Source organism: Aulonocara stuartgranti (assembly GCF_965226115.1).
Source record: "Aulonocara stuartgranti genome assembly, chromosome: 7".
NCBI lineage: Eukaryota > Metazoa > Chordata > Actinopteri > Cichliformes > Cichlidae > Aulonocara > Aulonocara stuartgranti.
This window is the reverse complement of record NC_138945.1, coordinates 53,143,072-53,171,034: the sequence shown is the minus strand read 5'-3', so window position 1 is coordinate 53,171,034 and position 27,963 is coordinate 53,143,072. Positions and strand designations below refer to the sequence as shown.

Below are 27,963 nucleotides of genomic sequence, written 5' to 3'. Positions count from 1 at the left end.
TACGTTCATGTCAAAAGTGCAGCACTACCACCCCCTAGTGGTGATGAAGGAGATAGTGTTTAGTAGAAGAGCCATGCAAATACTTGGACTGCTTGAATTAGGTTTATTTATCCCATAAGAAAATAAGATAATGAGAAATAAAAATCAGTATTATTAACAAGGACTACACTGATACTTTTCCGCTGATATAAATATCTTACTCAGATGGCGTTTTACCGAACTTTGTTGTTTTATAACAGCAGTCCACATTTACAGAATGACACCAAATACAACAAAAATATCACAGTCACTCAACACCAATTCCATCAACAAGTTGATTTAAAAAGGTTTAATTTAACAGAAATGGTTAGACGAAGGCACATGATGCATAATAATACAACTGATTGATCAGATAGTGCACCAGAGATGAAAACAGCATGTAAACCAGATTTGAGTTCTGCTTGTAAAACTTCCTTTAAACATGTCAAAACGGGAACAAACAAACAAACAAAACAAAACAAAAAATCATACAGTCAATAAAACAGAAAGATGACGACAAATATAAATGCAAAGCTGATTATTGTGGCAGACAGACATTAAAAGTGGTCCACGGCTTTATGTGGAATTCTTGTAGGCAACGTTTACAAGACAAAATGAAATAACACAACTGTAAGTCCAAGAGAAAAAAATATATAGGCTTGTAGTTTTTCACTGAGAGCTTTTCGCCTGCATCCTCTCTGCTGCGAGTAGTGAAGGCTTTTTTTGTTGTTTTTTTGCTCTTTTAAGAAGGGAATTGCATTTTTCCTCAGAAAAAGGCATTGTATCACAGTATACCCCATCATCTCTCTGTCACATTATTAGTAAACGTCCAACATGAAAGTGGAAGTAGGGAAAACACAAAGCCTAAGACATTATTTACTGTATATACAGTGAACCAAGTGAGCGGCTGTGCTGTGTGTCTATGCTAGAGAGCTGGTGTGTGCTGATATTACACTACTAGCATGCGCTAATGCAGATGGATTGATTTTTTTTTGCCCTTGAGAGAAGAGACAGCTGGTCTTGTCAGAGCTCAGCAGTGACTTCCGTGGTTATGGATCTCTCGTGCTAACATTAGTGTTGTTTTCCTTCCTTCCAGCTCCCTGTCACTGATGTAAAATCGCCCACTCCTAAAAGAGTAATTGTTAAAAACAAACTGTGCTCTTGGAAATCAAATATATTGCACTTTAGAACAAGGCCAGACAACGTTTTAAAAAATAGTAAGAAGAAAGAGAATGCATAAAAATAGGATGTCCAGTGTCGCTAATTTTTGTCTGCAGATTCTCCAGTGAAACAATTACTTTCACAATTAGAAAAATATGGTCATTCATTCTCATGCAACCTGTTAATGTACCTTAAAACTAAGCCTGAGGACACTGAGGAACAGCTTTGCAAAGTCTACCTACCAGCAGCAAAACCTCTTAAAAACCATATAACAGTTTTTGTTTTGTGTAAACGAAATGTCTGCTAGCACATATTTAGCAATCAGAATATCAAATAAATGCAAATATTCCTAAATATGGAAGCGTTCCTCTTCAGTGGAATTAGAAATTCATAGGCGTGGACAACAAGACACGACAACCGAGGTCTTGTTTGAGTTTTTGAGTGTAGTTTGATTTATGTTAAAGTCAAGCTGAAGACAAACGAGAAAGAATAATTGCACATCTTTATCTTATTTATGGATTATTTACCTAAAACAGTAACTCAATAATAAAACATCACTTTTCCTCCCCCCTCTTGACTATTGACTAGCAGAGTTTGCTGTTATGTAAATATAATTTGAATGTTATATGAAATAGTTAGTAACACACATTCAAGTTCTAGAGGAGAAAAAAATCAAAAGAGTTTTATTTCAGTCTGACTAAAAAAAGAGAGATCTGTGTAATTGCATGGCGACTACGTCTTCTGACGATTGTACAACCAATCCTCTCAGACCGTCCTCTCCTGACAACTTACAGCATCTGTGTTAATGATATTTTCAGTGTGTTTTCTTTCCTACTAAGCAGGCATCAATAACCTGTCTAAGGCATACTGTAAACGGTCCCAGTTCTTCCAAAATACAGTCAAAAAACAAATCCCCAGGCAGGTAGCTACCACATGATACCGGCTCCTCATCAGTGGAGCGGCAAACTTGGCAGCAGTGGAGACGCACACCAGGATGACGGTGATGATGGCCACCATGACGTTGATGCTCTTCCCCAGCAGGACTCGGGCGTCGTGGCTCTCGAGTTGGACCGTCTGCTGCTGCTGCTGCTGCTGGAGCTCCAGCTTGGACACGCGAGTCTGACACGACTCCAGGGCTTCCTGAGAAAGGTGGGGAGAGGGGTTTTTATGGGTCAGACCGTCTCTCAACTTGCTAAAGGGCATTTCGCTGACCTTTAAACACTCAATTACCCAAATTCCTCTAAAAGAATTCTTCTGCATCAGCAGAGAGAGGCCGCTTGGACAGATGACAATGGCCATGTGCTGAGATATTAGACACTTACAGGCATGGTGTATTTTTGCGATCCATCTTACGTGCTGCTTATGTGTGAAGCATCGCAACATAAGTAGATTCACCACCACTATTTACCTGTATGTCCCTGGCCCTTTCGTGAGCCTGGTAGGCCACCCTCTCCTCAATGCTGGCCAGCTCCTGCTTCAGATTTGCCATCTCATTCTGGTGAAGTTCTGTCAGGTCGTTCAGCTGGTCTTCCAAACGCTCATACCTGCCAGTCAACACAAGGGGATGGTTAATATTCATATCACTGCGGATTTTAAAGTGGTTAATGACACGTGGTATTAAGCTTATTGTTATCTCAAATTCTCTTAGAGTTATGCTTGTTTATTTTAGATGAACATTTTATATTGGTATGTCTGTTCTTATTATTGTTATTTAACAATAATGAAATGCCAAGTTGTGTAATCGTACCTGTATCTCTCATCCTGCAGTGATTGGCTGATAATGCCATACTCTCTCTCGAACTGTGCCTTTAACTCCTCTATATCCTCCTCCAGCTGATTCTGGGCATCTTTAATCTCCCTCACCTCCTCCAGGGTCAGGGCAAGTCTGCCCTGGTTGTCTTCCCCTGTTTGATCCCCCTTAGCTTGGCTCTGACACGGCCCTGCAGACGCTCCTGCCCCTGCTGGGTTTCCATTATTGTCTGAAACAGAAGCGCTGCCTGAGGAGCACTCGTCATCACTGGGATACTTGGGTTTGCCCACTATAGAGGTGCTGTTACTCAGTCCCTTCACTTCAGTGTCAGTGGACAGTGGAGAAGAAGAGTCCAGAGTGGTTTTGAGGTGGGCAATGTTATCAGCGCTGCCAAACTTGTTCCTGATGAGGTTGGCGAACTCTCTGGGCTTGCTGAAGAAGAAAGGAGGAGACAGCGAAACACCTGGTCCAATGGTTTTAATCTTGTCCATGGTCGGGTGTCGGCCACTGCTTGTCATGTCCCTCAGCTGTCTGGGTGACTCCCGGGGTATGGTGCTGTGTTTAACAGAGGAAGAGCGAGCGGGAGGGCTTTGATAGTTTTCACTGTCTTTCATCTTTCGATGGTACTGTTCCAGCTTCTTTTGCATCTGGGCAATGTTCTGAGCTGACTTCTGGTTCTTTTTCTCAAACACCTGCTTGATGCGCCCCACCTGCTGCTTGTCCGCACTGTCCATGAGCTTCAGATACTCAGCTAAATTCTCATCTCGTGTCGTTTGCTCGATCTTTATCTGTTCTGTGACTTTCAGTATCTTTTGCTGGAGGCTGTCCAAGCACGAGCGACTACGCTGGACCTCAAAGCCGAGAGCAGGATAGGGACTTCCATCACTGAGCTCCAGATCCAAATTATTCTCTGAAGAACCCCGGCGCATTGACAGCGGGAGGCCTATAAAACTGCTCTCTCTACTCCGGTCCTACAAAAGAAGAAAATCAAAAATTAAGCAAAAATATATGAAATTTGGTACAGTCAAGTATCAGTCAATACCACAGCGCTGCTATTAGAAACAAGCTACTTGTCATCTCACAGTACAATAAAGGATTTTTCCTTTCTCAGTTAAGAGACACTGGACTTGCACCACCTCCAAAATATATACACACATACATGCTTGGCACTAAAAGCAACCATCCAAAATTCAAAAAAGAAAAGTAAAACGCACATCGTACCACACACACAAGGCACATAATCTACGGACACTCATCGCACAAATCCACTGTTTTCAATTGCAGTAGGTATCCTATAACTGTTTCATGCTTTTAAATGTAGATGACAGCATTTTACTGTAATTTACAAGAGATATATTTTTCAGTGTAAATAATGTATTAAACTGGTGCATTTACAGGAAGGACCTTTTACTACCTTTTACTCTGCTTAATAAAAAAAAACCCCACAGCATTCTGGGAAAGTAAATATTTTATCAAGACTTCCAACTAAAAAAGTCTGAATTCAAAAAGTAAGGTTTTTATTTTACCCCTTTTTAAGATCAGGGCCTGTTTTCTAGTTTTGGCCCCAATTTTAAATTTGATCATATTATTTTATTCGACATAGAGCTGGGCGATAGAACGATAACGATATGTATCGCGATATAACTTTTACTGATAGAGAAATTAAGCTATCGCGATAGACCTCGCCGCTCTTGTCCTCAAAAAAAAAAAAAAAAAAAAGGTCAGCCAATCCAAATTAAGTAGCGCAGAGCCGAACCAATCACAGCCGCAGCGTCACGTCGCGTGACTTGTTACGTACAGCACAAGTGCCAAGCCGCACGTGTGTTTGTTTGGGAAGCAGCCAGCGGGTAATGGAGCCAGCGCGTAATGGAGGAAATGAGTGTGCCGACTAGAAAAATCAACCGAGCGTGACCGAAGAGAAAACAGATAATGGTTCCAACGCCGGAGAGATTGTCAAACGGAAGAGCCATAGAAGTTCCGTAGTGTGAAGGTATTTCGGCTATTTCAAGTCTGACAAAAAACAGAGTAGCGTGCACTGTAAATTGTGCCGAAAGCAAGTCTGGAAATACATGCGTCACACTGTGCGCCACGTTATTGTTTCGGTGAAATGAATTTCTACAATACTGTTACTGTTAATTCTACTCTCTGCAGTGTTTAAATGCTTACATATACACACAGTTACTGTCCCTCCACACATACGACTCGGTTCTGCTTCTATGCCCCAGCTTTGTTTACTTTTTCCCACCGAGGCTTCTAGACTTCTGATTGGCCAACATTTCGGCACGGTTAGGAATCTAGCGCCACCTGCTGCTTTGGCATGTTCATAGCAGCGTTTTCCTTCATTTCTGCCTTTGTGTGGACGGGATTCTTTTTTAAAACGAAAAAGGAAAATCTCAGTTTTCAAAAATACCCGTGTACGTGTGGACGTAGCCTCAGTCTCTGACTGGAAGCGCTAATTCGTCATTCGGCTTTTGTCAGACTAAAGTAACTGTTAAAACTGTTTGAAAAGCTAAGCTATACAACAAGGAGAGATTGAGAATTTCCTTTTAGTTCTCAGTTTATTTGATATTGACAAAAGTTAGTCAGTTTTGTCTGTTCTTCTGTAAAACAAACTAAGATTTATTTTTAGAATTAATATTTTGTTTCTAAGTGGAATTGACAATTTAGTCTGTTTTGTTTGTTCTATTTTGAAACTTAAACGCTTTAGCGGCTGCCTTTTGTGTAGTTTGCAATATTTGCCTTTATTTATCTGAAAAAGTCTCATGTTCCTTAAGTACATCTACCCTGTTGAACTTATTATGGGAAATAAATATTTAAATAAAAACAAGCTGCTGATTATTTCACATTTTACTTGTGAGCAACGGCACATTTAAATCTTACAAATATAGTTATTTGGCTTATATCGTGATAGATATCGTTATCGCCTGAAATGAAAAAAACATATCGTGATATGAAAAAATCTCATATCGCCCAGCTCTAATTCGACAATAAAATTACATGTACACTTCCTGGGTACGAGTCTTTAATACAGAGGGTCTTTATCATTATCACAGAGACACAGCTATGCTAAACAACCTAAAAGTAGGTCAGCATTTTTAACTAAGCATTACAATCTACAGCTGCAGCTGTAAAGTAAAAGCACATGTGACCAACTGCTCATACTATGAATCCGATGTTTTCAGGTGCTCATTTGCTTCAAATTACTAGCTTAAATAATTGGGGTAAACATCATTATTTTCTTAGATACATACAAGAAAATACAACATTTCCACATAGTAATCTCTGGCTCGAGCACTATTCAGCATTTCACACTGTGAGGCCATCTGGGTGTGTCTATAATGCTCTTATTTGGAAAATCTGTTACATTTTAAGAGCCAGAATTTAATCCTGTTTGTTTATAATATAGATTAAAAAAACAGTTGACAAAATTCATACAACTACTCTTAGTATGTGTGAAAGAAGTGGAGCATGTACATCTAATGTAGGTCAGTGATAATGTCACACAAAGGCGCAAGGCAGCAGAAAATCCCTATTCCAGACAATGTACCCTAGTTTTACAGTTAATAACCGTTTTTTGTGATTAAAGCTGAACGTTATGCTCACTTTTTGTACTCTGTTGTAGGTTTGAGGAAGTAAGCATAATATATACAGGCTGAGTAAGCAAGATTGCATTTACTAGGGAACTAGAAGATATCCCGTTATGAGGAAACTGCAGGAAAGCAGAGAAGCAAAAATGTAATCATGCTTCTAAGCTGCACTTTAAAGAGCAGAAGTGTCGCTTAAAGTGTAAAAAAAAAACTGCAGCCCATCGGTGGCTCAACAAACCATTTCGTCTTGCAAGCTGATCACAGTGCAACACCCCTGTAGTGAAAGAGGGTGTAAGCTATTAAAGCCTTACACTAAGTGTTGTACAATAAGCACTATAGGCGGCACAAAACTGCACTAATCCTTAACAAATGTAACACCGCTAGTTAGTAAATAAACAGCTAACTCAAGCAGGCTCAATCTTGCTTAGCATTTCAGCATCGCCACGTAATGGTCACTTATTGCAAGCTAAGTATCTTGACATCAGCAAATGCACCCACAGTTAACCACATAATGAAACTTCTCAACACATGACTCCCACGTGAACCTCGAGAGAAGGTTTACAGGATGATGTATGAGTACATGCCTGGTGAACACACTGAAAAACACTGCTCAGACTAAAACAAAAACACAGTCAGCGGGACCATCTTTCTGAATTCAGCTTAATTCAAGGTATCCAATTACACAGGTGAATAGGATTTACCTGCTGTTGGCTCTATGATGTCACACCAAACTAGCCACACTTGTTTAATAATGTGAAGGCAAGAATCTAATGACATGATTATTACTGCAGCGCACTGTGTTTGTACCACAGTGAACAAGCACAAACAGCTTCACGTATATTTGTAGCCATGCTTGTGGTCACGTTGATGCAGACTGTAATCAGTCTGCAGCCACTGAATGACATGCTGCATGATTTAGCACACATAACTATGGCTCCAGGAATATATATCTACTGGTGTTGTAATGCCATCATCAGGCAACAAGGCAATTTTCCCCAATATTTAACCTAACTATCAACGCAACTAATAGCATGTTCAGTGCCTTGTTCTTAAAGGGAACTTCTGGCAGCAACTTTAGAAGTCCAAAAATAAAAATTATTTCCACACCAGGAAAAAAGACTTTTAATCAGCTACCAGTTAATTAATCAAGCATTGATAATATGCAATCAAACATACAAAGTGAGGTCACGCTGCTGTTTTATTCATTGCTATTCATTCAAGGTATCCTATTACACAAGTAAATTCAGTTTACTTCCTGTAAACAGAGTATGAGGTCAGGTAAAGGAGGTAAATTCCATTTACCTGCTGCTGGCACTATGACTTCACGCTCAACTAGTCAAACTTGTTTGATAGCCTGATAAGTTAGGGAAGAACTGATTATTACTAGAAGAACCTGTTGGTTACGTTGGTGCAGACTGCAATCCTCAGCAGCCACTGGATGAACTGTGACATAATTTATATATACATATCTGTGATCCCAGGAATATGTATAATATGTATCGTGACTTTGTAATGCCATCATCGGGTCAAAAAGTCAACAATGCCACTAATGGCATGGTTAGTGACATGTTCCTCAAACGTGTTCTGTTCGGTCTCTGCTTTCAAAGTCCAAAAAGTTACTTCCACCCCAGAAACAAGTGTACTTTAATCAACAATCAGCAAACTAATCATGTTTTAATAATACACAAACAAAAACTTAAAAGCTAAAGTTAAACTGTTGTTTTATTTATTATAATATAAGATTCAAGCTAGCCATGTTAGTTTCAGACCATTTCACCCATCCTGGATGCTCCCCTTGAACTGAGCCCTCTAAGAAGGACACCACTGGGATAACATGATCAGCTCAAAAAACAAAACAAAACATGGTGGCAAACTGTGATGGCTGAGCTGACAGATCCATTACTTCCTCTAGGAATGAAGAGGACAAACTAACTCCACAGCATCCATCTATTAGAGAATCACTGATTTAGTGCAAATCAGCAAATGTTGGAATGCTAACAGGCTCAGCTAAGATTGTGAAAACAGTAACAATTACACTTGTTAAACATCATTATGAGCCTGTTGCAAAGGCAAAATCAGCATTAAGCTGCCATCATGGATTTAAACTAATGTCATTTATACACACACACACACACATATATAAATATATATATTTGTCTGTAATTACACAGTATATTCTTCATTATGTGTAGTGTGTAACTGGAGAACAGCACGCTTATTTCTACAAGCAAGCCAGGGTTTTTTTCAGCCTCTGTCCTCATCCTACTCTCACACTCTCTCTGGCATCTGTCCTTATTGAACACAGAAGTCTTTCTCTGCAGAGAAAAAAGCTTACTTTGTCATGTTCTACCTCTGCCCTGTCCAGGACTGAGCCACTGCATATGGAATCACTGGCCTGACGTAAAGCCAGACGAACCCTGCATCCAGTTGTGGTCTTGCCCCATCGGCTGTGAAGGCTCTAATTCTCCACCAAACAATAGGTTTCACATATAAACCGACCTTTTAGTCAAACCTGATTTCCATACAAAACAATGAGAAACTTAATGTTGCCTCGCTTAAGAGGAAGTGTAAAGTAAGCTGCTGTATTGCTCACTCAAATTACCAAATCTTTTCAGAGTTCATATGACAGTCACAAAGAACTGCCTGTTCCACCAGACAGCTTAGACTGCATGCTATTTCTGCAGTGCTTGAACAAAGCTAGCTCCTCAGGCGCTCTCCCACCACTAGCATTTACTTTGGAAATGTTCAATATTGTCCTCTGCACCATTAGGGGCTAAACACTGAGCACAGGGGTCTTACTCTGTTGCTTCAATGTGCTGAGATAACATAAATATGGAACAAGTGCAAAATAGATCAGATGGAAACCTGGCAACCACTGGTGAATCACTGCCGAGGCCTGCAGTAAGATTTATGTAAAGGGTATTGATAAAACTTCCACACTTGTACTGCACCTGAATTTCAAGCTTAAAAATGATAAAACAAGGAACTTTGTGATATAAACACAAGTGTCTTTTAACTGGATGAGGCCATAATCGTGAGAGCGACCTAAATAACATAACCCAGACATTTTTTACATTCTGGAAACCATCTGCAAGTATGACAGCTGGCAATTTCCTCACACGAGATTGATGAAATTGTATCATTTCAATTTAATAAGCACATCTGCACCACCACTGCTGCGCTACTTAAAATTTCGAACCACTCTGAATAACCGCAGGAGCAATCTGAAGGTCTCTGCGGATGAGTGGTCCTGCTAAATGAAGTAGGCTCACGCTGATGAAAATGTCCTCCCCAAATCTGCTGAGGAGCTGCCCTACTTTTCACTCACTTTCTCCAAAAACATTTGCGCAGCCAGAGACCGGTGAGATCCCGGTTACATTTTTGATCCCCTCTAATCGTGCCTTTAAAATATGTTTTATCACTACAAATGAGGTGTGTTCTCACCCTAAATAAAGTCTTCGAGATGCTGTCTTTTGAATTAGCAAGCCAGGCAATACACCCACTGGTGTTTTGACTCACAAATAGATTTTAGTGTGTCAGTAGAGCAGAAGAAGAAGAAAACAGAGAGCGGGAGACAAGGCAGAGAGAGAGAACTGAAACAGATATAAAAAGGACAGGAACAGAGGTTGCCCCCAAACAGAGCTCAGCAGCACACATCATCCCAATCATCATCATCATCTCCAACAGCAGGATCAGCAGGAGTCCTCCGTGCCCTCAGGGTGCCTCCTTCACAACTCAACCCTGCATGAGCCCCCTGTTCCCCCTCCCACGCTGTCCTACATAGCACACAGTCTGTCCAGCACCATGACCCATTTAATAAGCCCTGACCTCGCTTGACAGCATAACATAAAGATCCATCTGCATTAGCCTCAATCTTAACCCAACAAGGAAACGCTGTGTGTTGTTAGGCCTGAGAAAACCCACTCAAAACTTAGCTACAGTTCGAGGGCAAAGTCGCTGCAGATGCTGCTTATCTTGCACTGAAGTGTACTCTCTCTTGGATCAATGATCTAGTTAGTGATTCAATTTTTCATGCAAAGGCAGGCCTCGCACTCATCTGCCCACTGCACCACCACGAGAAACAGACTGAGCAGCAATTCAGCATTTAAGTTCTGAGGAAGAGCAAGGGTGAGAGCTCACAAATTATTTAGAACTGGGTGGATATGCAGGGGATGTTTACTAAATTCTGAGTAGTATGGATAAAATAAATATTGGTTTAGATTGATTGAACGTGCAGCTGATTTCTTTTCATCTTGCTGAACCCACTGCCCCTTTCAGTTTGAGTGAACATTATTATAACCACAGACATTTTCTTATGCAAACAGGAACACATTGTCCCCAATACCAGGAAGTAATGTTTGCTAGTACTCACAATCCCTTTTGCAATCTAGAGAAACCATCAGTTCACAGGGCCTGGTCATGCAAGTGCACAAGCACATTCAAATACAAGCACAGGTGTTTGCACCAGTTTGACGTAACTGGATCCAAATGACAAAACATTTGGTGTTTGGTGTGCTGTCACTGGCTCTTGGCACGCCCAAGTAAACACGCACAAACAAGGCAACGGAGCTGGCACACTTGAAGAGATGGAACAAAACCGTCCCTTCAGCCGAGAACAGAATCACAGAGGGGAAGAAGCCCTCGATGCTTATTGGTATTCCCTCCAGCTGATCCTCATGGATACAGACGCTCTCCCACTCAGGGCTCACACAGGGAAACAGGAAGAAAACCAGCGATATGGAGCGTGAGAGGGACAAGGAGCACATCTTTCATTTTAAAGAAACCTGACCCGGCGTCTCCCCCCTCCGCCCTCTCATCTGCATCCCACAGCTGCATATGTGGTCAAACTTTGATTGCTTTCTTTACTGAGGGGCCAAACTGTGCACCTTATTGGACTAAAAGGAATGGGGAAACTTGCAACAGAGTCTAAAGTCTTAAATTCCCTGAATGAATGATCCCCAGGGGGTCAGGGGAATTAATTGCTTAAGACATATTCACTATTATCTTAGAAGACAAGCTGCTCCAGGACTAAATCAATAGTCCATTAACACTTACTAGTGCCTGCTTGCCTCCAGTGACTGAGAGAGTATTGAGCGGGATTCAATTAAGATAAATACGCAACTATATTCAAGTGACCAAAACCGTTGATGTAACGAGGCTGGCGAGGACTCGAACACTTCAAAAGATATTTTCGGCTGCTCCCTTATTCGCGAGGTGTCACGGCAGGTAGCTCTGCATGTTTGGTTTGGCAGATTTTTTTTTTTATAACACTGGTGCTCTTCCTGAAACAACACTAAAAGGATTCGTGTCTCCTCCCGGCATCGAACAGGAGATCTTTCATTAAAGCACTACATCACAGAGCCACTGAGGACTGAAGCACTTCTTTAGCCTTAAAAAGAAACACACAGGACCTACTTTAAAAACTTTTATTTAAGGACTCTGGCATACAATGCACAACATGTAAATATTATGCCGACGTGAAGGTCAATGTGCACCTTTTGCACGATAACACGCATGCGAGAATAGCATTACAGGTAAAGGGCACAGTTCACATATGGAGAGCTGGGTCACGGAGAAATGCCACAATCTCAGCAGAGCCACCACTCAGTAAGGGTTAAAGGCAGTCTCTGGAAGCCAGCCACGAAAAGCCAAGTTGCATCATTTTTGGCCTCTAACCCACTATATCTGCTGCACAATGGCTTTTTGAGAAACAAAACTGGAATGCCATTTACGGGCAACAAAATGAGGAAAAGCAAAACTACACAGCACAGCATTAATAAACCAGCTAACAGTCAGATGAGCTGATCCACTTTACTGTGTTAGCGATTATAACAAAACTGGTCTGACTGCTTATATAAGAATCCGGCTATAAAGTTATTCCGCATGATTCTTTCAAGCTGTACTCCAGGGGAGAAGTGATCGATTTCAATTACTTATACTCTTAATTCAGTTTAAATTCAGTCTATTAACAGGAACCTAAAAAAAAGGGGGAAAAAACCCGTAATAGCACTTTTTAGTGACTGGGTGTCAGATGTAAAGGTTCATACTGAAAATGAGAAACAGTTTGCTGCTTCATGCCACTTTACTGAAGCAGCGAAAGAATCACACGTTTTATGTGTTAAAGTTTCTGGCTTTTAACAGATAACAGATCTGCCCCAGCCATTAGGGGACTTCTGACTCCTCGTGTGGTTTTCCCCCTAACCACCCAGTTTTAGTTAGCTACTTTTGTCAAGTTTCTTTCAGCTAAAAGACTTGTCATGGGACTTGAGTTAAGTGCCATTCTGATACTGTGTACTCTTAAGATTTTGAGGATATAAGCATATAAATAAAAACTTTCTTTTTTCCTTACTTTCATGAAATTGTAATATGAGTCATCAGGAGATTTTGTGATATAATCCTCCTTACCCTTCATCTACATCTGAAATCCTAACTTATGTGGTCGCTGACCACAAAGAAAACTCAACTGCGCTATCAAAAGAATATATTATGGTATAGTTTCCTTTAAATATCTGCTGTTATCGCTTTAATATAGATGAGCTGGGATCCTCATATGGTTGTGAAATAGTAAATAAATCCAATCAGAATAGGTTGCTCTGAACAAGCAAATATTTGATACAGTGTTTGCGTGATTAAGGTTTGTATTTGAACAACACCATAGCTGTTTTTACAAAGACCGATTCAGCAAAAATATTCCCTGGTGGAAAAAGTCAGTAAGCAAGCCGTTCGCCTGAGAAACTTGTATTGTCCCCTGTAGAGGAACCGACTTCTTGTAGGTACTTTGCATAGTTTCTTATCAGTCTCTGACACCAGCTTCCTGGGAAAATTAGCAGTGAGTGCGCATATTACATGTTAAATATTCAGTACTTTAGATTTTTTCTTTAAAGTGAACATCTTTCCAAGAAAGAATTGATGATCTTTCAAATTTACGAGCAATCATCATGACAGACTTGCAAAGGGAACAGCAGGCACTGATTCTAATTGATTTGAAAGTCGAATAAATGCGGGGAGCGTATTTACCTTTTCTGTGTGACTGACCTGCTTTTTATTTGCTTAAATTGGGAGAAATCACTAGAAAATATTGATTTTATGTATCACTTGATTGAGTATATCTCTTTGATTGTTTAAAAGACAATAAGCTGTTTACGTGTCCAAATATGTTTGTTTTTTGTTTTTAAGTTAACCCTTTCCGTGGGTTCTACTTACTACTTTTTCACAGCTGTGCATGACAGTAAGGTGGGGATGGATGAGAGTTTATGTTTTTTTACCCTTTAAAAACAAGGTTATGAACTGAGTCACTGAGCACAAACACAGAAGCACCTGTAAGACGCAGCGCAGTACAGTAGCTTATAACAAACACACTACCTAAGCTATTAAGTTTCCGCTCAGACTATTAGTTCTGCTGATAGCAAAACTGATAACCCAGCCAATATTCTTGGAAACAATGGGGGAAAATGGCCAGCTCATAATTTACTTTCCAACAATACGTTTCATAAACTTGTTCGCAACTTAAAGCTGGTCCTCATACCAGCTGGCCTTACTGAACATTTACCCAATATTGGCCTAGGCTGACTCACATATCGGGCAGACTCCACACCTGTGAGCAACACAGCAGGATCACAAACCATAGCCTCGAAAATGAACAAATGCATGGAATATGTATTAAGGAGTCACGTGTTTGTTTGGTTTAATATGTTTGCATGCTTCCACTAAACTTACCACCCTTGTGTTTAGAAACCATATTTAGGAGTGGTGGGCGTGTGTCTCTAAGAATCAATAAAACTTTTCAGATTATTATTAAACCATAGGATCAACCGCTTTCGGTAGCCCGGAGTTCACAGCCTCGGAGTCCCTTCACATCCCCATGAAGACATGCCCTTTTCTACGGTATCTGTATGAGAGCGGCTCACTGAAAGCTCTTTGTTCGGGGAAACACGCAGCTTTAAAAGCGGCGCAGCTGTCGGTTTCACATGACGTGGAGCTCGAGAGGCAACAATGCATCGCCGGTACAGTACGGGTCCTGCCGTTCATCACACAACAATGCTGCAAAAACAGTCATTCACACACTCACCATCCGGCTGCTGCTGCTGGTGCTGCTGCTGAGGTATTTCTCGACTTCGGACAAACTTCGCACGGACACGTTTGCGCTGGGCATAATAACCTCCAGTTAGTGGCCAGTTAGGAGCTGGTGGGTCGTCACTTCGGTGTCAGGACTAGTTTACAACTGTCGCCTAAACTCGTATCCATGTTTAGCCCCCCTTTTTTGCTCTCTCTCTCACTCCCTTACTCACTCACTCACCCGTGCACTGGCTGCTCCCTTCAACAAAACTGCGCGTGAACCTAAACCCCGCCCACTCGTCTCTCTGAAGGGTGGCTCAGCTGAAAGAGGAGGGGTTAACTCTTTAAACACACGTACCTGCCTGCTGAAGATAACACAGCCTTGAAACTCTTTTTCTCTCTTTCTCTCTATTACCACAACAATTTAAGGTACTGTAGTTAGAAATATGCGCATTAAATACGGTTTTAGATATATTATAAATGGAGGAATCTCGTTTTGGAAAGTAAAAGTAGATAATAACTTATGAATATTTAAACCACTTAGCCTACATGTGTTATTAAAGGGGAAAAAATGCATTATAAGCAGGCAATCTAGTTATCATCGATTGAACTCTTGAGAGCATTTGCTAGAGTAAAAGCTGAAGGACTGTGGTTTAAAATTACTGTTGCAAATATCAGTTTAAAAGCTCATTTGTTGCTCTTGAAGTATCAAAGTGCACATCCTGAATTGGGTTCTACTTACCCTACAGAGCATTACCTAAGTCATTCAGTAAGCTGAATAATGCATACATTTTCTGAAGGGCTGAGTTTTTAAATTTAGTAAAGTGTGAAAGGGAAGGTTTACCAGATTGCATTTCGTTGCCCTGTACCTGTGCATGTGCAATGACAATAAAGTTGAATTCTATTCTATTCTATTCTATGTGTGTTTTGGAGGTGGCAGCACTGACTGAAAGATAGAAGGATGAGTTGGAGACTGTGGTTTGGAGACGAAGTTAAGGAGGCACACTTGGCTGACTTGGTTCAGACGTGTGCAGAGGAGGGAGAGTGACTATATTGGACAAAGGATGTCCAATATAGTATATGGAGGGAGAAAGGACAACAGAGGAGGGTGAAGAAGTCACTTGGATGAGTGATGAAAATGTTCCTACGACCAAAAGTGAACAGAGTTTTGTGGGATTGAGCTGGATGATTGAGCATGGATCAACACACATCAAAGAATCTCATGGATGTCATGAAGGAGGACATGTGGAGAAGGGTGCGGATGATCTGCAGTAGGGGCCACTGAAGGGAGCAGTTAAAAAAAGAAGTAGTACTGAAACTGGGTTACTAGTACCCAGCTGTTAATGTGGTGTTGTTGTGGTGTGAAAAAGAAAAAAGTGTTTTTTTCCTCTGAGCTATGAAGTTTTGACAATTTAAGTATCACAAAGTGCATGATGATTCACTCAGATATTACTTACTGTGTCGTTGTAAAAAATACACCGATGAACATGTATTCAAAACCAATCTATATAAACTATTAAAGTAATTACTTGTGGGGAACAAACCCTTTGTTTCTTACTGTAGGGTTAATGCCATTGAACGATGCGGTCATTTTTAAAACTGTGCAAAAATAAATACAAGAAATGAAAGTGCAAAAGTACAAAAAAAATGTGATGACCATTATTACGTGATAATATTTCAGCTTAAGTGGTGAAAAACAGGGTGGCAGTCAAAATGCGGAAGAAAACTAAGCAGTACACGCTGCAAAGTGAAAAATGTTGTAAAATAGGGTGATGATTGCATGTATCTATAACCAGACAATCAGCAGGCCTAACAGGAAGGAAGGAGGTTTGGCCTGATGATACTCACAGCAAGTTTGATCATTTTAGATAAACCGACAGCATAACTGACATATCGTGCTGATGTTTCCCTCCAAGAAGTATTTCAATTTGATGTAAAAGAATCTGGCTTACATATAACCGGTTCTGTCACCTTGTTTTTCAACACTACCCCCCCTCCCCCTCCTCACCCCTCCCAGCTGCACAGACACCCCAGAGGCCATGAGAACAACCCAACTGGTTCTTTCATTCAGATTCAGCTCAGAATGAGCTAATCCACCATAAACACTCAGGCTCGTGTTGCATCACAAATCCCCGAACCTTAACAGTTACCGTGTTGTTTCCCATTTCTTAACTGGTTTGCATCACACATTGATATGCAGGAGCTTATGCAGTTCAAAGGTGGTGACTAAAGCGATGAACTAGTTTGACAGGACTAAGGAGAACCACACAAAGAAGCTTCTGGGATACACTGGACAATAGACTTCCAAAAAATAGCAGCAGACAACATCATTCATTTGTTCATCAAGTTTTAATGCTCCTATCCGTGCTTTTAATTAGCTGGACACACCCATGGTGTAACTACCACAAAGCCTGCAGACACTGTCCTCCGTTCAGTTACGTATATGCGCTGAGCTCTGATTAAACATTGATGAGCTTATAACACAAGCTGTAAGCACAGCGCCCTGCAACATCTTCCACCGTCATGTCATTTGACACAAAACACAACAATAAGTCGGTTGGGCAGGATGCAGATTTTGTATTACTAATTCAGAAGGGACATGTAAACAATCTGGTGTGTTTATAGAAGCGGTTCAGCTTCCAAGAATTAGCATTTAGACTAAGTGAAACCAAAGTCCTGCTAGAAACAGGTCTTGCAACTCAGGAGACATCCTGAAATTCTTATTTTGAAGCATTACTTAAATGTACTTATATAGAGAAAAGTCTGACAAAATACATTTATTCCCCCCTGGAAGTTATACTTTTACCACCATCGTCATCATCATTGTTTACAACAGGCTGAACTGCAGGACCAACACAAAGAGCTGTGTACAGAAAGGGGAGTAGTAAGTTTGATTTCCCAGGTAAGATGATATCTCTCAGTGTGTGCCACAAAATGATGGGAGATTTTCTATCACTAAGCTGTGGCAAGCACTGTGTAATCTGCTGGGGGACAGCATCAGAGCTGGTGACACTGAACAGACTGAATAAACTGATTAGGAAGGCTGGCTCTGGGATTGGCTGCAAACTGGATGCTTTCAGCGCTGTGGCGGAGAGGAAGCCACTGAAAATATAAATGTGACAAATATCACCTGATCAGCCCTCTGCACTTATGAGTACATAGCTAGGGTTAGCGTTATTTCTCTGTGAAGTTCTGAATAGATCTCAGTTAAATGGCCTTTTGGAAGTGGGCTTTTCTGCTTTGCATGAGACAGTGGGTTTACAAACCCCTTGTGGTCAACCACTTTGAGCCAGTTTCGTTCTGAGAATGATTTAGTTCATGAGAAAGGTGTTTAAAATGGTGTTTGAGCTTTGTCTCTGCATGCTCAAGAACATTTGTCTCATTTACTTCTAGAAAGCTACTTTCAGATGCTGCCTTATTCATACGGGGTCACCATAGCAGGCAACTGCATGATTTTGTGCACTGGATGCAACCCCAAAGGGATTTATGTCTCCTCCTGCAAATGAATCTGGGAACTTTTGCTTGTTAGGTAAATATGTAAACAACTACACTATTAAATTCTTATTGAAGTATGAATGTTCATCCATCTGCAGATTATCACAATTCACAAGCTGTTGTCTTTCTCCAGTGAGGCTGTATTTTTAAAGCACTTTTGCAGTTATGACTGAAATATTTTCACCTAAAACTGAATGATAATGAAAACAAAACCTGTTTATGTGCAAAGTTTTCTTAACATGACTGGTAATGGTGCAAAACACGTGTTATATTTGTGTGCGCTATATAAAAGTATCATTCATTCAAAATAATCAGTGCCGTCAACTCCTGCTGACAATCATGTTTGAAAGATGTTTTTATTTTCAAATGATATGACCATCATTTTCTGTTCGTGTGAATTTGTCCAAAAAAAGATGAAACCCACGAACTACCAAGTGCTGCCCGTTAGCCTTGGTCAATTCTATATACAAAGCTATATACACAAATACTTCAGATCCAGATGACGTCCGTTTTTTGAAAAGCGATGTTGCCAATCCTTTGGACTGGCAAACAAATGAAAAATAAAAGTTTTAACTTTAATTGATCTCACAATTCAGTTCACATTATGACAACTTTTTTTTTCTTAATTACTTAATAATTACCACTATAAAAAAAGCTGTGTATGAAAACAAACCATACTGATGTCGTCAAAAGTACAAACAAGATTTGCCAAAAAACAAAACAAAACAAAAAAACACAAGGCCTGGAGTCTTTTAAGGATAAAATATTATGTACAATAAAAAGCACGCACCAAGCCTACCATCCAAGTTTCAAAGGGTTTGTTCCTGAACAGGCAGATACAGATAGGCTTCCTTGCAATTGGGAGTTGATTTTATTTGTCCTAATTGTGAGCTGCGCTCTACTGACAGGTTCCTAAGGGGTCAGATGAAGGACAAAGTTAAGATGTGAAAAAAAAAATTCACAAGTTAAACTGGGTCATTATGTTATGACCTTTCAGTGACGTGAATAGGCGGCCACTGAATCTTCAGTCTCGTGTCGCTATAATAAATAGCTGCACGTCAGACAGCAGAGGCGGCCTGGCTATTATAATCAGTGGACTCCATTTTGAGGATGTAAGGGATGATGCTGTCAATCTGCACGTTGCCAATGAGCCCAGCGAAAAACAGCTCCTCGGTGACAGCTGCACTTATCAGCCTGAGGGCAGGGAGACGCAGCAACAGCTTGGATAACCTGGGATTGATGAGAAACAGACATCAAATTCAACATGTAACAAGTAAATCTACGAGAACAACACACACACACACACACACACACACACACACACCTCTGTCCTGCTTTTTAAGAGTTAAAAAACTTATGGTGCGTTTCCAGCATTGCCGGCGTTATGCAGCACAGAGGTGAAGCCTACAAACCTGTAAGAGTCTTCTGGATATGTTCTGGTTACATAGTCCTGCAGCTCCATGTAGGCTTTTTCCTGGAATCTCTCTATCTGTGGGATATTATCTATGCCCGGATGATCTGTTACAAAAAATAATGTATATGCACAGTCAGACTTGAGTACACCAAGGAATCTGCTTTTGTGCAAATCGGGGGGGATTGTCTACGCACCAGGGCTGAAGAGTACAATAGCTTTGAGGTAGGCATATTCATACGAGTCGGGGGAAAGCTTGGACACGCTGTTACAGAACTCCTGCATCCTCCAAATGTGCTCCATCACTATTTTCACTCTCTCTGGGGACAGCTTCTCTGTGAGACCAAGGGGGAAAAAAGGGCATGATGTAACAGACATGCCACAAAAGTGAATAAGACAAGATAGGGGTAGGAATTGATAAGCATTTGCTTCCTCGTCCTCCTTTTCAAACAGGAAACTGTCAACATTTTGTTTTTTTCTTTGTGAATAGGATGGCTTTTAATGATTTTGTGTTTATTTGTTTTTTTATATGCATTAGCACTTGTTGCTTCCATTTTCAAAATAAAAATTTGTTTGATTCATTGAACATCTTGTGTTACTGTCCCCTGAGTCTGTCTAGCTTAACAGCTTTCCTCTTTCTCAAACTGTAAACAAGTATTAAACCTCTCAGGAAGACAGCAGCAGAGCTCTCCTACCTTCCTGTAAGCTGGTCTGGAGATGGTTGATAATAGCACTTAAGATGGTGCCGACATTCATTACATTTGAACACTGTGCCAGACCCAGGGCAAAAAGTTCATTCCAGCAGGCTTTCATCAGGTTAATGTCATTGTCTTGCCCGCTGTAAAACAAAATGCACATGGTTAATGTGCTACAAAGGACAGTGCGTGCACATGTAACGGTGCACTTCAAAGACACGTGATTTAACAGACATTATCCACAAAGAATATTCTTGCAACAACAGGCTTACCCGAGGGTTTGAAAGGCAGGTATGGAGCGTGCCCAGTGCATAGAGAGAAAAAGTAGCCGTGAAGCCGATTCACAGATGTAGTTGACATTGAGGTACTCTGGCACAGGCAAAGGCATCATAAGCTGCAGGAATGGGGAAAGAAAACAAAAATATGCTAACAATGCAGCTCTGTTTAACACAATCAGGTGTTTTTAATCAAAGGGGAGAGTCACAATCAGTGGCTGTCCTTTTACCTTGAAAGGGATATGGCTGTCAGAAAGTAGAGGTCCTTCCAGCTCCACCACAGGGCCCGACTGGTCCCCTGATATCAGCTGCATTGTAGCCTCCAAGGACTCTCCTGCTGAGCCATCACCAGGGTGCAGGACTTTGGCCAGGGTGTCAAAAGCTCTAATGATACACAACATATACACTTATTATATTTTGAAAAATGCTTGCACTGAAAAATCCTCACATTTGCATTTATAAGTTGTATATTACAGGAGATTCATCACAAAGCAATACAGCACCACTGTCACAGATGCAAAATGCTATACTTTTGATCAGCAGAGTGCCAGTCTAATTAAAGCCTTAAGATCGAATTAGAAACCACATGGCCCTGCAGGAAATTCAATTACAGCTTTATGACAAACAGAAAATAGAAGCCAGAGAGTTTCGTGAGTTTCATTCTGGTGCTTCTTTAGGCCTCGGTATCAGCATCAAAGCATCTTGATTTCTTACGACAGCTCTCACCTCGAGATATCACTTGCAGTTTGTTCATCTCCCTGGATATCAGTCATTGAGCTGTCACCGTTGCTAAGTGTTTCAGCTCCCATCAGATCATTTCCGCTGTCACTCGCTTCTCTGCTCTTGTTGAGGTGGGCAAGGGATGTTACTACATTTGCCAGTGTTCCAAGGTCACCCTGGCATGGGTCCTCCTGCTGAGGAGGGGACAGTTGTTATCGAACAGTCTGGTCACTGAACTGGTCCCAGAAACAACAGGGACAAAACTGGTTCACAGCAAACTTATTAGGACACGTCTTCATCAGTGAATGTGCAATGAGTTTCGTTTGTTTGTTTAATCCTAAACACTCTAAAGTTCTCTGCTTGTATATAAGGTAGAAAACATATAAGCATAATACAGTTATACTGCATCCGTGTTACCTTTTCAGGTGAAGCTGGAATCAAGATGGTGTTTTCCAGCTTGGAGAAGGGTTGCTGAATGTTGAGCAACATGCTTGACTCAAGCAAACTTGTAGATCTGATGTTAAGAGATTTGACATCACATATTGCATTATACTTTACAAGGCCGTGTAGCAAAATAATCATTTCCAGGCAGAAATATTAATCGAGCTTCTAATTGTATATAACGTTACATAAAAGACTTCCAATGTAAGTTCAATATAACTAAGCAAAGTCAAAGGAGCTTGCAAAGAAAAGCGTCTGGACTTCTTTAAGTTGCTTGAAGACGTTTCACCTCTCATCCGAGAAGCTTCTTCAGTTCTAAGGTCAAATGGTGGAGAGTCCCAGATATAAACCTAGTGGGAGTTTCCCCCCACAGAGGGACAAAAGGACCCCCTGATGATCCTCTAATCGCCTGAGCCAAGGTGGGAAACTGGGCGTGGGTCCCAATCAGCCAGGGTTTCGGGTGTGTTCATTGTGAAACCTGGCCCCACCTTATCATGCGAATTCCTGAGGTCAGATGGCCCAGGATGTGAGTGGGCGTTAAGGCGTCTGGGAAGGGATCTCAAAACTGGATTATAGATGGCAGACAGCTGGTGTCGTAAACCCCCGCCTCTGTTCAAAGATGGTCGCTCACAGTGGACATAGATGGCTTCTTTCACTCCTCTTTCAAACCATCTGTCCTCTCTGTCCAAAATGTGAACATTGGCATCCTCGAAAGAGTGTCCTTTATCCTTAAGATGCAGATGGACTGCTGAGTCTTGTCTTGTAGAGGTGGCTCTTCTGTGTTGTGCCATGCGCTTGTGAAGTGGCTGTTTGGTCTCTCCAATGTAGAGGTCTGAGCATTCCTCGCTGCACTGTACAGCATACACCACATTGTTAAGTTTGTGTTTTGGTGTTTTGTCTTTCGGGTGAACCAGTTTCTGTCTGAGCGTGTTGCTGGGTCTGAAATTTTGGACAGAGAGGACAGATGGTTTGAAAGAGGAGTGAAAGAAGCCATCTATGTCCACTGTGAGCGACCATCTTTGAACAGAGGCGGGGGTTTACGACACCAACTCTCTGCCATCTATAATCCAGTTTTGAGATCCCTTCCCAGACGCCTTAACGCCCACTCACATCCTGGGCCATCTGACCTCAGGAATTCACATGATAAGGTGGGGCCAGGTTTCACAATGAACACACCCGAAACTCTGGCTGATTGGGACCCACGCCCAGTTTCCCACCTTGGCTCAGGCGATTAGAGGATCATCAGGGGGTCCTTTTGTCCCTCTGTGGGGGGAAACTCCCACTAGGTTTATATCTGGGACTCTCCACCATTTGACCTTAGAACTGAAGAAGCTTCTCGGATGAGAGGTGAAACGTCTTCAAGCAACTTAAAGAAGTCCAGACGCTTTTCTTTGCAAGCTCCTTTGACTACGATGACCTGGATGACTGAGAACCTTCACAGACATAACTAAGCAAAGGCATTGGAAATGTAGAAAAATAACATGTACAGCACATTTTATTTATTATGTTTTCTTACACTGTGGACATTTAGCAGAATTCAACAAAACTAATAATAACAACAACTGTCTTATCAGTATATTAGAGTTTAAGTAAGATTTACCGAGCAGTTTCCTTGTCGGATGCAAAAGTAGGTGTAGCAGCCAGAGGGCTACACAAGTTCTTGCGGATGTAGATCTTTTCAGTGGAGGCTGCACAGTTGACGGATTTTTCTCTCGCAGTGACTTCAACAGGCTTTCTCTCACACTGAACAGCTAAGAGATCAAAGTCATAGTCACGTCAGTATTTTATCGTGCAGGTTCTTAATAACTTAATATAGTATTACAGTTTCTTACAGTCCTGCTTCATGCCCAGAGCTATACAGCGCTGCAGTCGACAGTACTGGCAGCGATTTCGGTGTAGCTTGTTAATAGCACATTCTCCGGAGCCCCTGCATGTATACACCAGGTTCTTCCTTATGCTGCGTTTGAAGAAGCCTTTACAGCCTTCACAGCTAACGGCTCCATAATGACGTCCTGAAAGATGAAAGGGAAATGTAATCAGGTGTGCTTATGTGTCATTTCAATACCAACATTATAAAAAAAATCTCTTTCTCTCTATACACACATATATATATACCTAATGCATACCTGAGGCCTTATCCCCACAGACAACGCAGTACTCCACAACAGGCTTCACAATAGACTGGTCTGAGCTTTCAGTCACAAACTGCCAAACAACCCCAGAAATTGAATAATTTAATACAGCAAACACTGCAAGCAGGCTGACTAAACATATTCATGCCCCAGTCATTAGACTTTTCAGCTTGTTTATCAAAACTGGAAGGAGTCAATAACATCTTCAGGCAATACCTGAATCTGCTGCCCAGTGAGTTCGGGGGAGGCAAACAGCAGCTGATTAACCCCAGAACCATCTGGAGTAGTGAGGATGACCTTGTTGGGTGAGCCTTCCTGCTTGGCCAGAATTACTTTCCCCCCAGAAGAATAATCAGCATTTGCAAGGATAAACTGCTGCTTTCCAGGGGAAGATGGCTCAAGTGCTGTGACGATCTGGATCTTCTGTCCAGTCTGCTGATCAGTTACAATCTGTTAAAAAAAAATATATATATATATAAAAACATGAGCAGGTGTTTACTGCATGTGCTGAAATGATAAGTGGAATTGACACATTTTACAAGCAAATTGCGCATCTTTATTTATTCACACAAATTCAGTCTCTGGGGGAGAACGGGCCATATCGTCACCTGGATTCTGTGTCCTAACGCCATGTTGTTGTCTGCAGACACAAGCTGAATCCTTTGAGCCTGTCCATCCATTCTGATATTGCACACACCTTCCTCCACCACCGTTCACATCAGTGCCCCATGAAACAGGCACACCTGTACAATTAAACATCTGTATTACTCTGTTGGGATCAGAGAATATCCTTTAAAAACAAAACAATTACTTCACAATGTTCTTACAGTAAACAAATCCCCGAATCACTTATCATCACTTCTGATTTATCATCCTTTCCCCCACGATAAAAATATGTTTTTTCTAATGCTGAGGCTTTTTCTAAAAATATGCATGACTGGTTGTTTTGCACAAAAATTCAACAGAAAAGCAAAGTCAGCAGTGGCTTCACAGTAAATTGCCAAATAGTTCTTAAAACAAACTGCCAGTCATTTCATTTTTCAACACACTGATTGACTGGCTAAATAAAGTCAGTCTCAGCTGATATACAGAAATGCTTTCCTATCTAAAAATAAACATTAAAGTCAACCTCAATAATATTCTATAGGTTGAGATCTAGCAAATACATTTTAAGACCATTTTTAGCAGATGCCAGGGATTTCCCAGGAATATAGAACTGTGATATAAAAATGTAAAAAAAATGTAACACATTTTTCAAAGTAGTTTTCTTTACTCAATTGTAAAATATGTTTGTGTTCATCAAATGGCATCAAATAACAAGAAAAGGCACAGACTTGTCTTAAGTAAGCAGAAATTTGCCAACCAAAGAGGGTTTGGCCTTCTACTACAGTGAAATCACGAGAACTTGATGAAAGTATTTTTTCAAAAATTTTTTTTCGATAATTGGAGTTTGATTTTAATATGGCCAAAAAAATGCATAGTCCTCTGTTAATTAAGGCCACATTGCCCTTTGACTTAACTATATGCAGTTCAGTCGACACCACCACAGGTCAGTTTGAGTCAGGAAAATCCCTCAGTTCACAGTTCACACTTGTTGAAACGCAGTTCAGCTTCTAAGTGTTTTACAATGAACAGTGCAAATAATGCAGGAAGAGGTCACCCTGGAGTTACATTTCCTCTGTTATCATTATATTATTATAGTTAATGTTATAATTATTATTGTTGTTGGCTCGATCTCATATTTCTGGACAATAGCCCTAGTCTATAAATAGGAGGAACAAACACAATCAAAGTTAACTTGATTAATCAACTGATAACATGTTAATAGAAAGAGTAATGTAAAATAGCAGAAGACTCATCTTTTAATCACAAAAAATATTTCTTAGGTTCTACCAAAGATCTAATTAGTGTTTTTTAATAATCTGATGTCTGCAAAGGGAGCTGGGACAACGTGATATATTTCAACTAAGAGCAAATAAGTCTGGCAGAACTTATACTTACATAACCAATAATTATTCATACTCCAGTTTTCTCCAGTCCTTGTAGTTACAGCCCGACATCTGTTTATATTTTTAAATTATGTCAAAAGCTAATAAGTCATGCATTGCTTGAAATAACTTTTACTAAACCAATATAAAAATATAGGTATTTAATCTGTTATGTACAGTGTCAGTAACTACATGTTAATTTGTGGCCTGTGCTAACCAATCAAGCCGGTGCTAGCTCGAAAATGCACTATTGGTGGCCTTGCGATAAAAGACAGCTTAATGTCGCGGTAAAGTAACAATAAATGAACGACAAAGACACTGTATGAAAACATACATCCTCCTGACAGCCAACTATTTAAAATCGATACGGAAGATAAAGGTATTTCTTTTCCTGTGGGTGAAAGGTCAACATTGAAGGGTTAAAGCATGCTAGGGTTCAAGGCCCATGATGCCGAATCGTACAGTGAACAGTTGCGCTCCGTTTTTCACAACTGACCAAAAATCGCAATAATTCTGGCACCGGACTTCCACGCGAGTCGGCATTTGAGAACAGCTCACGATTTAACACTTTTAAATTGCTGCTGTTATACTCACACTTACGGAAAGGATGCTGTTGCTTGCTTTACGCAGTGTGGTTTGCGACGCTAGCATTAGATAGCCGTAGCACGGTTAGCTAAAGCGGCTAACATAGCTAGATAGCATATATGTTGACGATATTACTGACGTTATGCGTTAACCTATGATGTTAGCTCTATAACTGTCTGTAGAGTCTCACAAACATAGCAGCACCTTTACATACTTGCCGATCTTATGTCTTGTGCTCCCAGCTCCACACGACAGTGCTAGCGAGCTAAATTAGCTTTTTGCTAGTTGGTAGCTAATGGCAGCTTCCCTACTGTAGACCTACTGAACACTCCCTCCCTTCCTGTGTTACTGGCCGCTCACGGATCCTTCTTTAACCTCTCCTCTCCGCATAACTAATAAAGTCTTACCTTTCGACGAGCTGTTGGGTCAGATATTTTGCTGCCTTAAATAAATTAATATTTTTAAGTGTTTGCTGCAGGTAGTGGGAGGGTCAGAGTTCGTGACCTTTTTTTATCAATAAATAAGACTCGCACATGCGCATTTGGGCAACATCGATTCATATTGTGTACACTAAAACCTACAGCAATTGTCATGTTTAGACGTCACATTCCTGGTAAACCGTTCATAATGTAGTCTTCCTTTCATTATACTCATGACAAAAATCAAAACTCAAAGAAAATGAACAGGAAATCTTTCATTTGATTAATGTTTTTCTCAATGACAATATACTTTAAATTGTTAAATCTTTTTGTTGGTCATTTTTGTCACATAGTTTTAGGTTTAAGTTTAATTCTGAAATTTTAAAACAGCTTCTGTCACACCAGCTATTATTCCATTGCCTACAATGTCCTAAACCATTTTCTCACAATCCCTGCACTTGAATGATTTAGCAAGAGTACACACAACTGGGCTTAAATTTGTGACATATCACATTAGTGAGGATTAGATATTGCACAACATTTTTCTTATCAGTTGGGTTACGGTGTCTTCGCAGCAAACTGATAAATTTACATTGAAGATTACGATAAAATTCAGCAAACTGTTATGAAGACATTGTAAGCCTTTTGAAATTTCATAATCAAATGTTGAAAATATTGCACCTTTATACTAAAAAGGGGCACAGTGACAAAAAATGAACCGCCCTCTTTTAAGTGCAAATAAATTCATTTTACATAACCAGCTTTTCGATACATAAAGTGCAGATAAAAAGATCACAAAGTGCTCTTTTAAAAGCACTAAAAAGATCACAAAGTGCTCTTTTTATCTAGAAAGGTGCTATATAAATACAATTTTAAATTGTCTCATTACATGTCTTTTCCAGTATATTCTTGACTGGTTACTGGTTCTATATTATTATAATTGAGAGTGACTAAAGTGACATAAATAAATAATATTTAGTTCCATATAACAGTAGCATAAAAATGAGTGATGCCATTTGCTCTGCTGTCATTACTTGAAGAATTCTAATTGTAAAGATAAATGAATAATCCTAAAACTATGCTTTGGTAACTTATGTTATGTAATGGATGGTCTCACAATGCTGTACATGTCATGAGCTGCCCCTATTTTGCTAGCAAAGTAGGAAATAGGTGCAATAACTTATTGGCACATGTAAACATAATTAGAAATAGAGTCTATAAGGCAGAAACA

At 40.5% G+C, this 27,963-nt stretch overlaps 2 protein-coding genes across 4 annotated transcripts; both read right to left on the bottom strand.

Annotated features, from left to right (window-relative positions):
• Positions 1 to 313: 313 nt before the first annotated feature.
• Positions 314 to 14,850, bottom strand: LOC309710826 (transmembrane and coiled-coil domain protein 3-like). 2 transcript variants are annotated; one of them, XM_082540632.1, is made up of 4 exons: positions 14,585 to 14,850; positions 2,927 to 3,900; positions 2,588 to 2,723; positions 314 to 2,319 (listed from the first exon to the last, which is right to left on the bottom strand). In XM_082540632.1, exons 1-4 carry the CDS (start codon positions 14,666 to 14,668, stop codon positions 2,014 to 2,016), a joined length of 1,500 nt encoding a protein of 499 aa, XP_082396758.1. In that variant the 5' UTR covers positions 14,669 to 14,850; the 3' UTR covers positions 314 to 2,013. The 2 variants fall into 2 exon arrangements, with proteins under 2 accessions (XP_082396758.1, XP_082396759.1); XM_082540633.1 differs by lacking the exon at positions 14,585 to 14,850 and adding an exon at positions 5,096 to 5,276.
• A 3,553-nt stretch (positions 14,851 to 18,403) lies between these two features.
• On the bottom strand, positions 18,404 to 26,850 carry nr2c1 (nuclear receptor subfamily 2, group C, member 1). 2 transcript variants are annotated; one of them, XM_082538405.1, is made up of 14 exons: positions 26,721 to 26,850; positions 24,349 to 24,483; positions 23,957 to 24,190; positions 23,735 to 23,813; positions 23,441 to 23,620; positions 23,209 to 23,359; positions 21,585 to 21,681; positions 21,174 to 21,358; positions 20,678 to 20,831; positions 20,445 to 20,566; positions 20,173 to 20,315; positions 19,675 to 19,812; positions 19,479 to 19,584; positions 18,404 to 19,296 (listed from the first exon to the last, which is right to left on the bottom strand). In XM_082538405.1, exons 2-14 carry the CDS (start codon positions 24,418 to 24,420, stop codon positions 19,125 to 19,127), a joined length of 1,833 nt encoding a protein of 610 aa, XP_082394531.1. In that variant the 5' UTR covers positions 24,421 to 24,483; positions 26,721 to 26,850; the 3' UTR covers positions 18,404 to 19,124. The 2 variants fall into 2 exon arrangements, with proteins under 2 accessions (XP_082394531.1, XP_082394530.1); XM_082538404.1 differs by having other exon boundaries at positions 21,174 to 21,361; positions 26,721 to 26,849.
• Positions 26,851 to 27,963: the final 1,113 nt, after the last annotated feature.

What these genes read in the sequence shown, in the direction of transcription:
- LOC309710826 (XM_082540632.1), bottom strand. Translation starts at nt 14,668, where the DNA reads ATGCCCAGCGCAAACGTGTCCGTGCGAAGTTTGTCCGAAGTCGAGAAA. An exon ending in CCAGCAGCAGCAGCCGGATG is followed by an intron (nt 3,901 to 14,584) that starts GTGAGTGTGTGA and finishes CTTCTTTTGTAG; the next exon opens with GACCGGAGTAGAGAGAGCAG. An exon ending in AAAGGGCCAGGGACATACAG is followed by an intron (nt 2,320 to 2,587) that starts GTAAATAGTGGT and finishes CACCTTTCTCAG; the next exon opens with GAAGCCCTGGAGTCGTGTCA.
- nr2c1 (XM_082538404.1), bottom strand. Translation starts at nt 24,420, where the DNA reads ATGGATGGACAGGCTCAAAGGATTCAGCTTGTGTCTGCAGACAACAAC. An exon ending in TCTGGGCATGAAGCAGGACT is followed by an intron (nt 23,360 to 23,440) that starts GTAAGAAACTGT and finishes TTGATCTCTTAG; the next exon opens with CTGTTCAGTGTGAGAGAAAG. An exon ending in TTCCAGCTTCACCTGAAAAG is followed by an intron (nt 21,362 to 21,584) that starts GTAACACGGATG and finishes TCCCCTCCTCAG; the next exon opens with CAGGAGGACCCATGCCAGGG.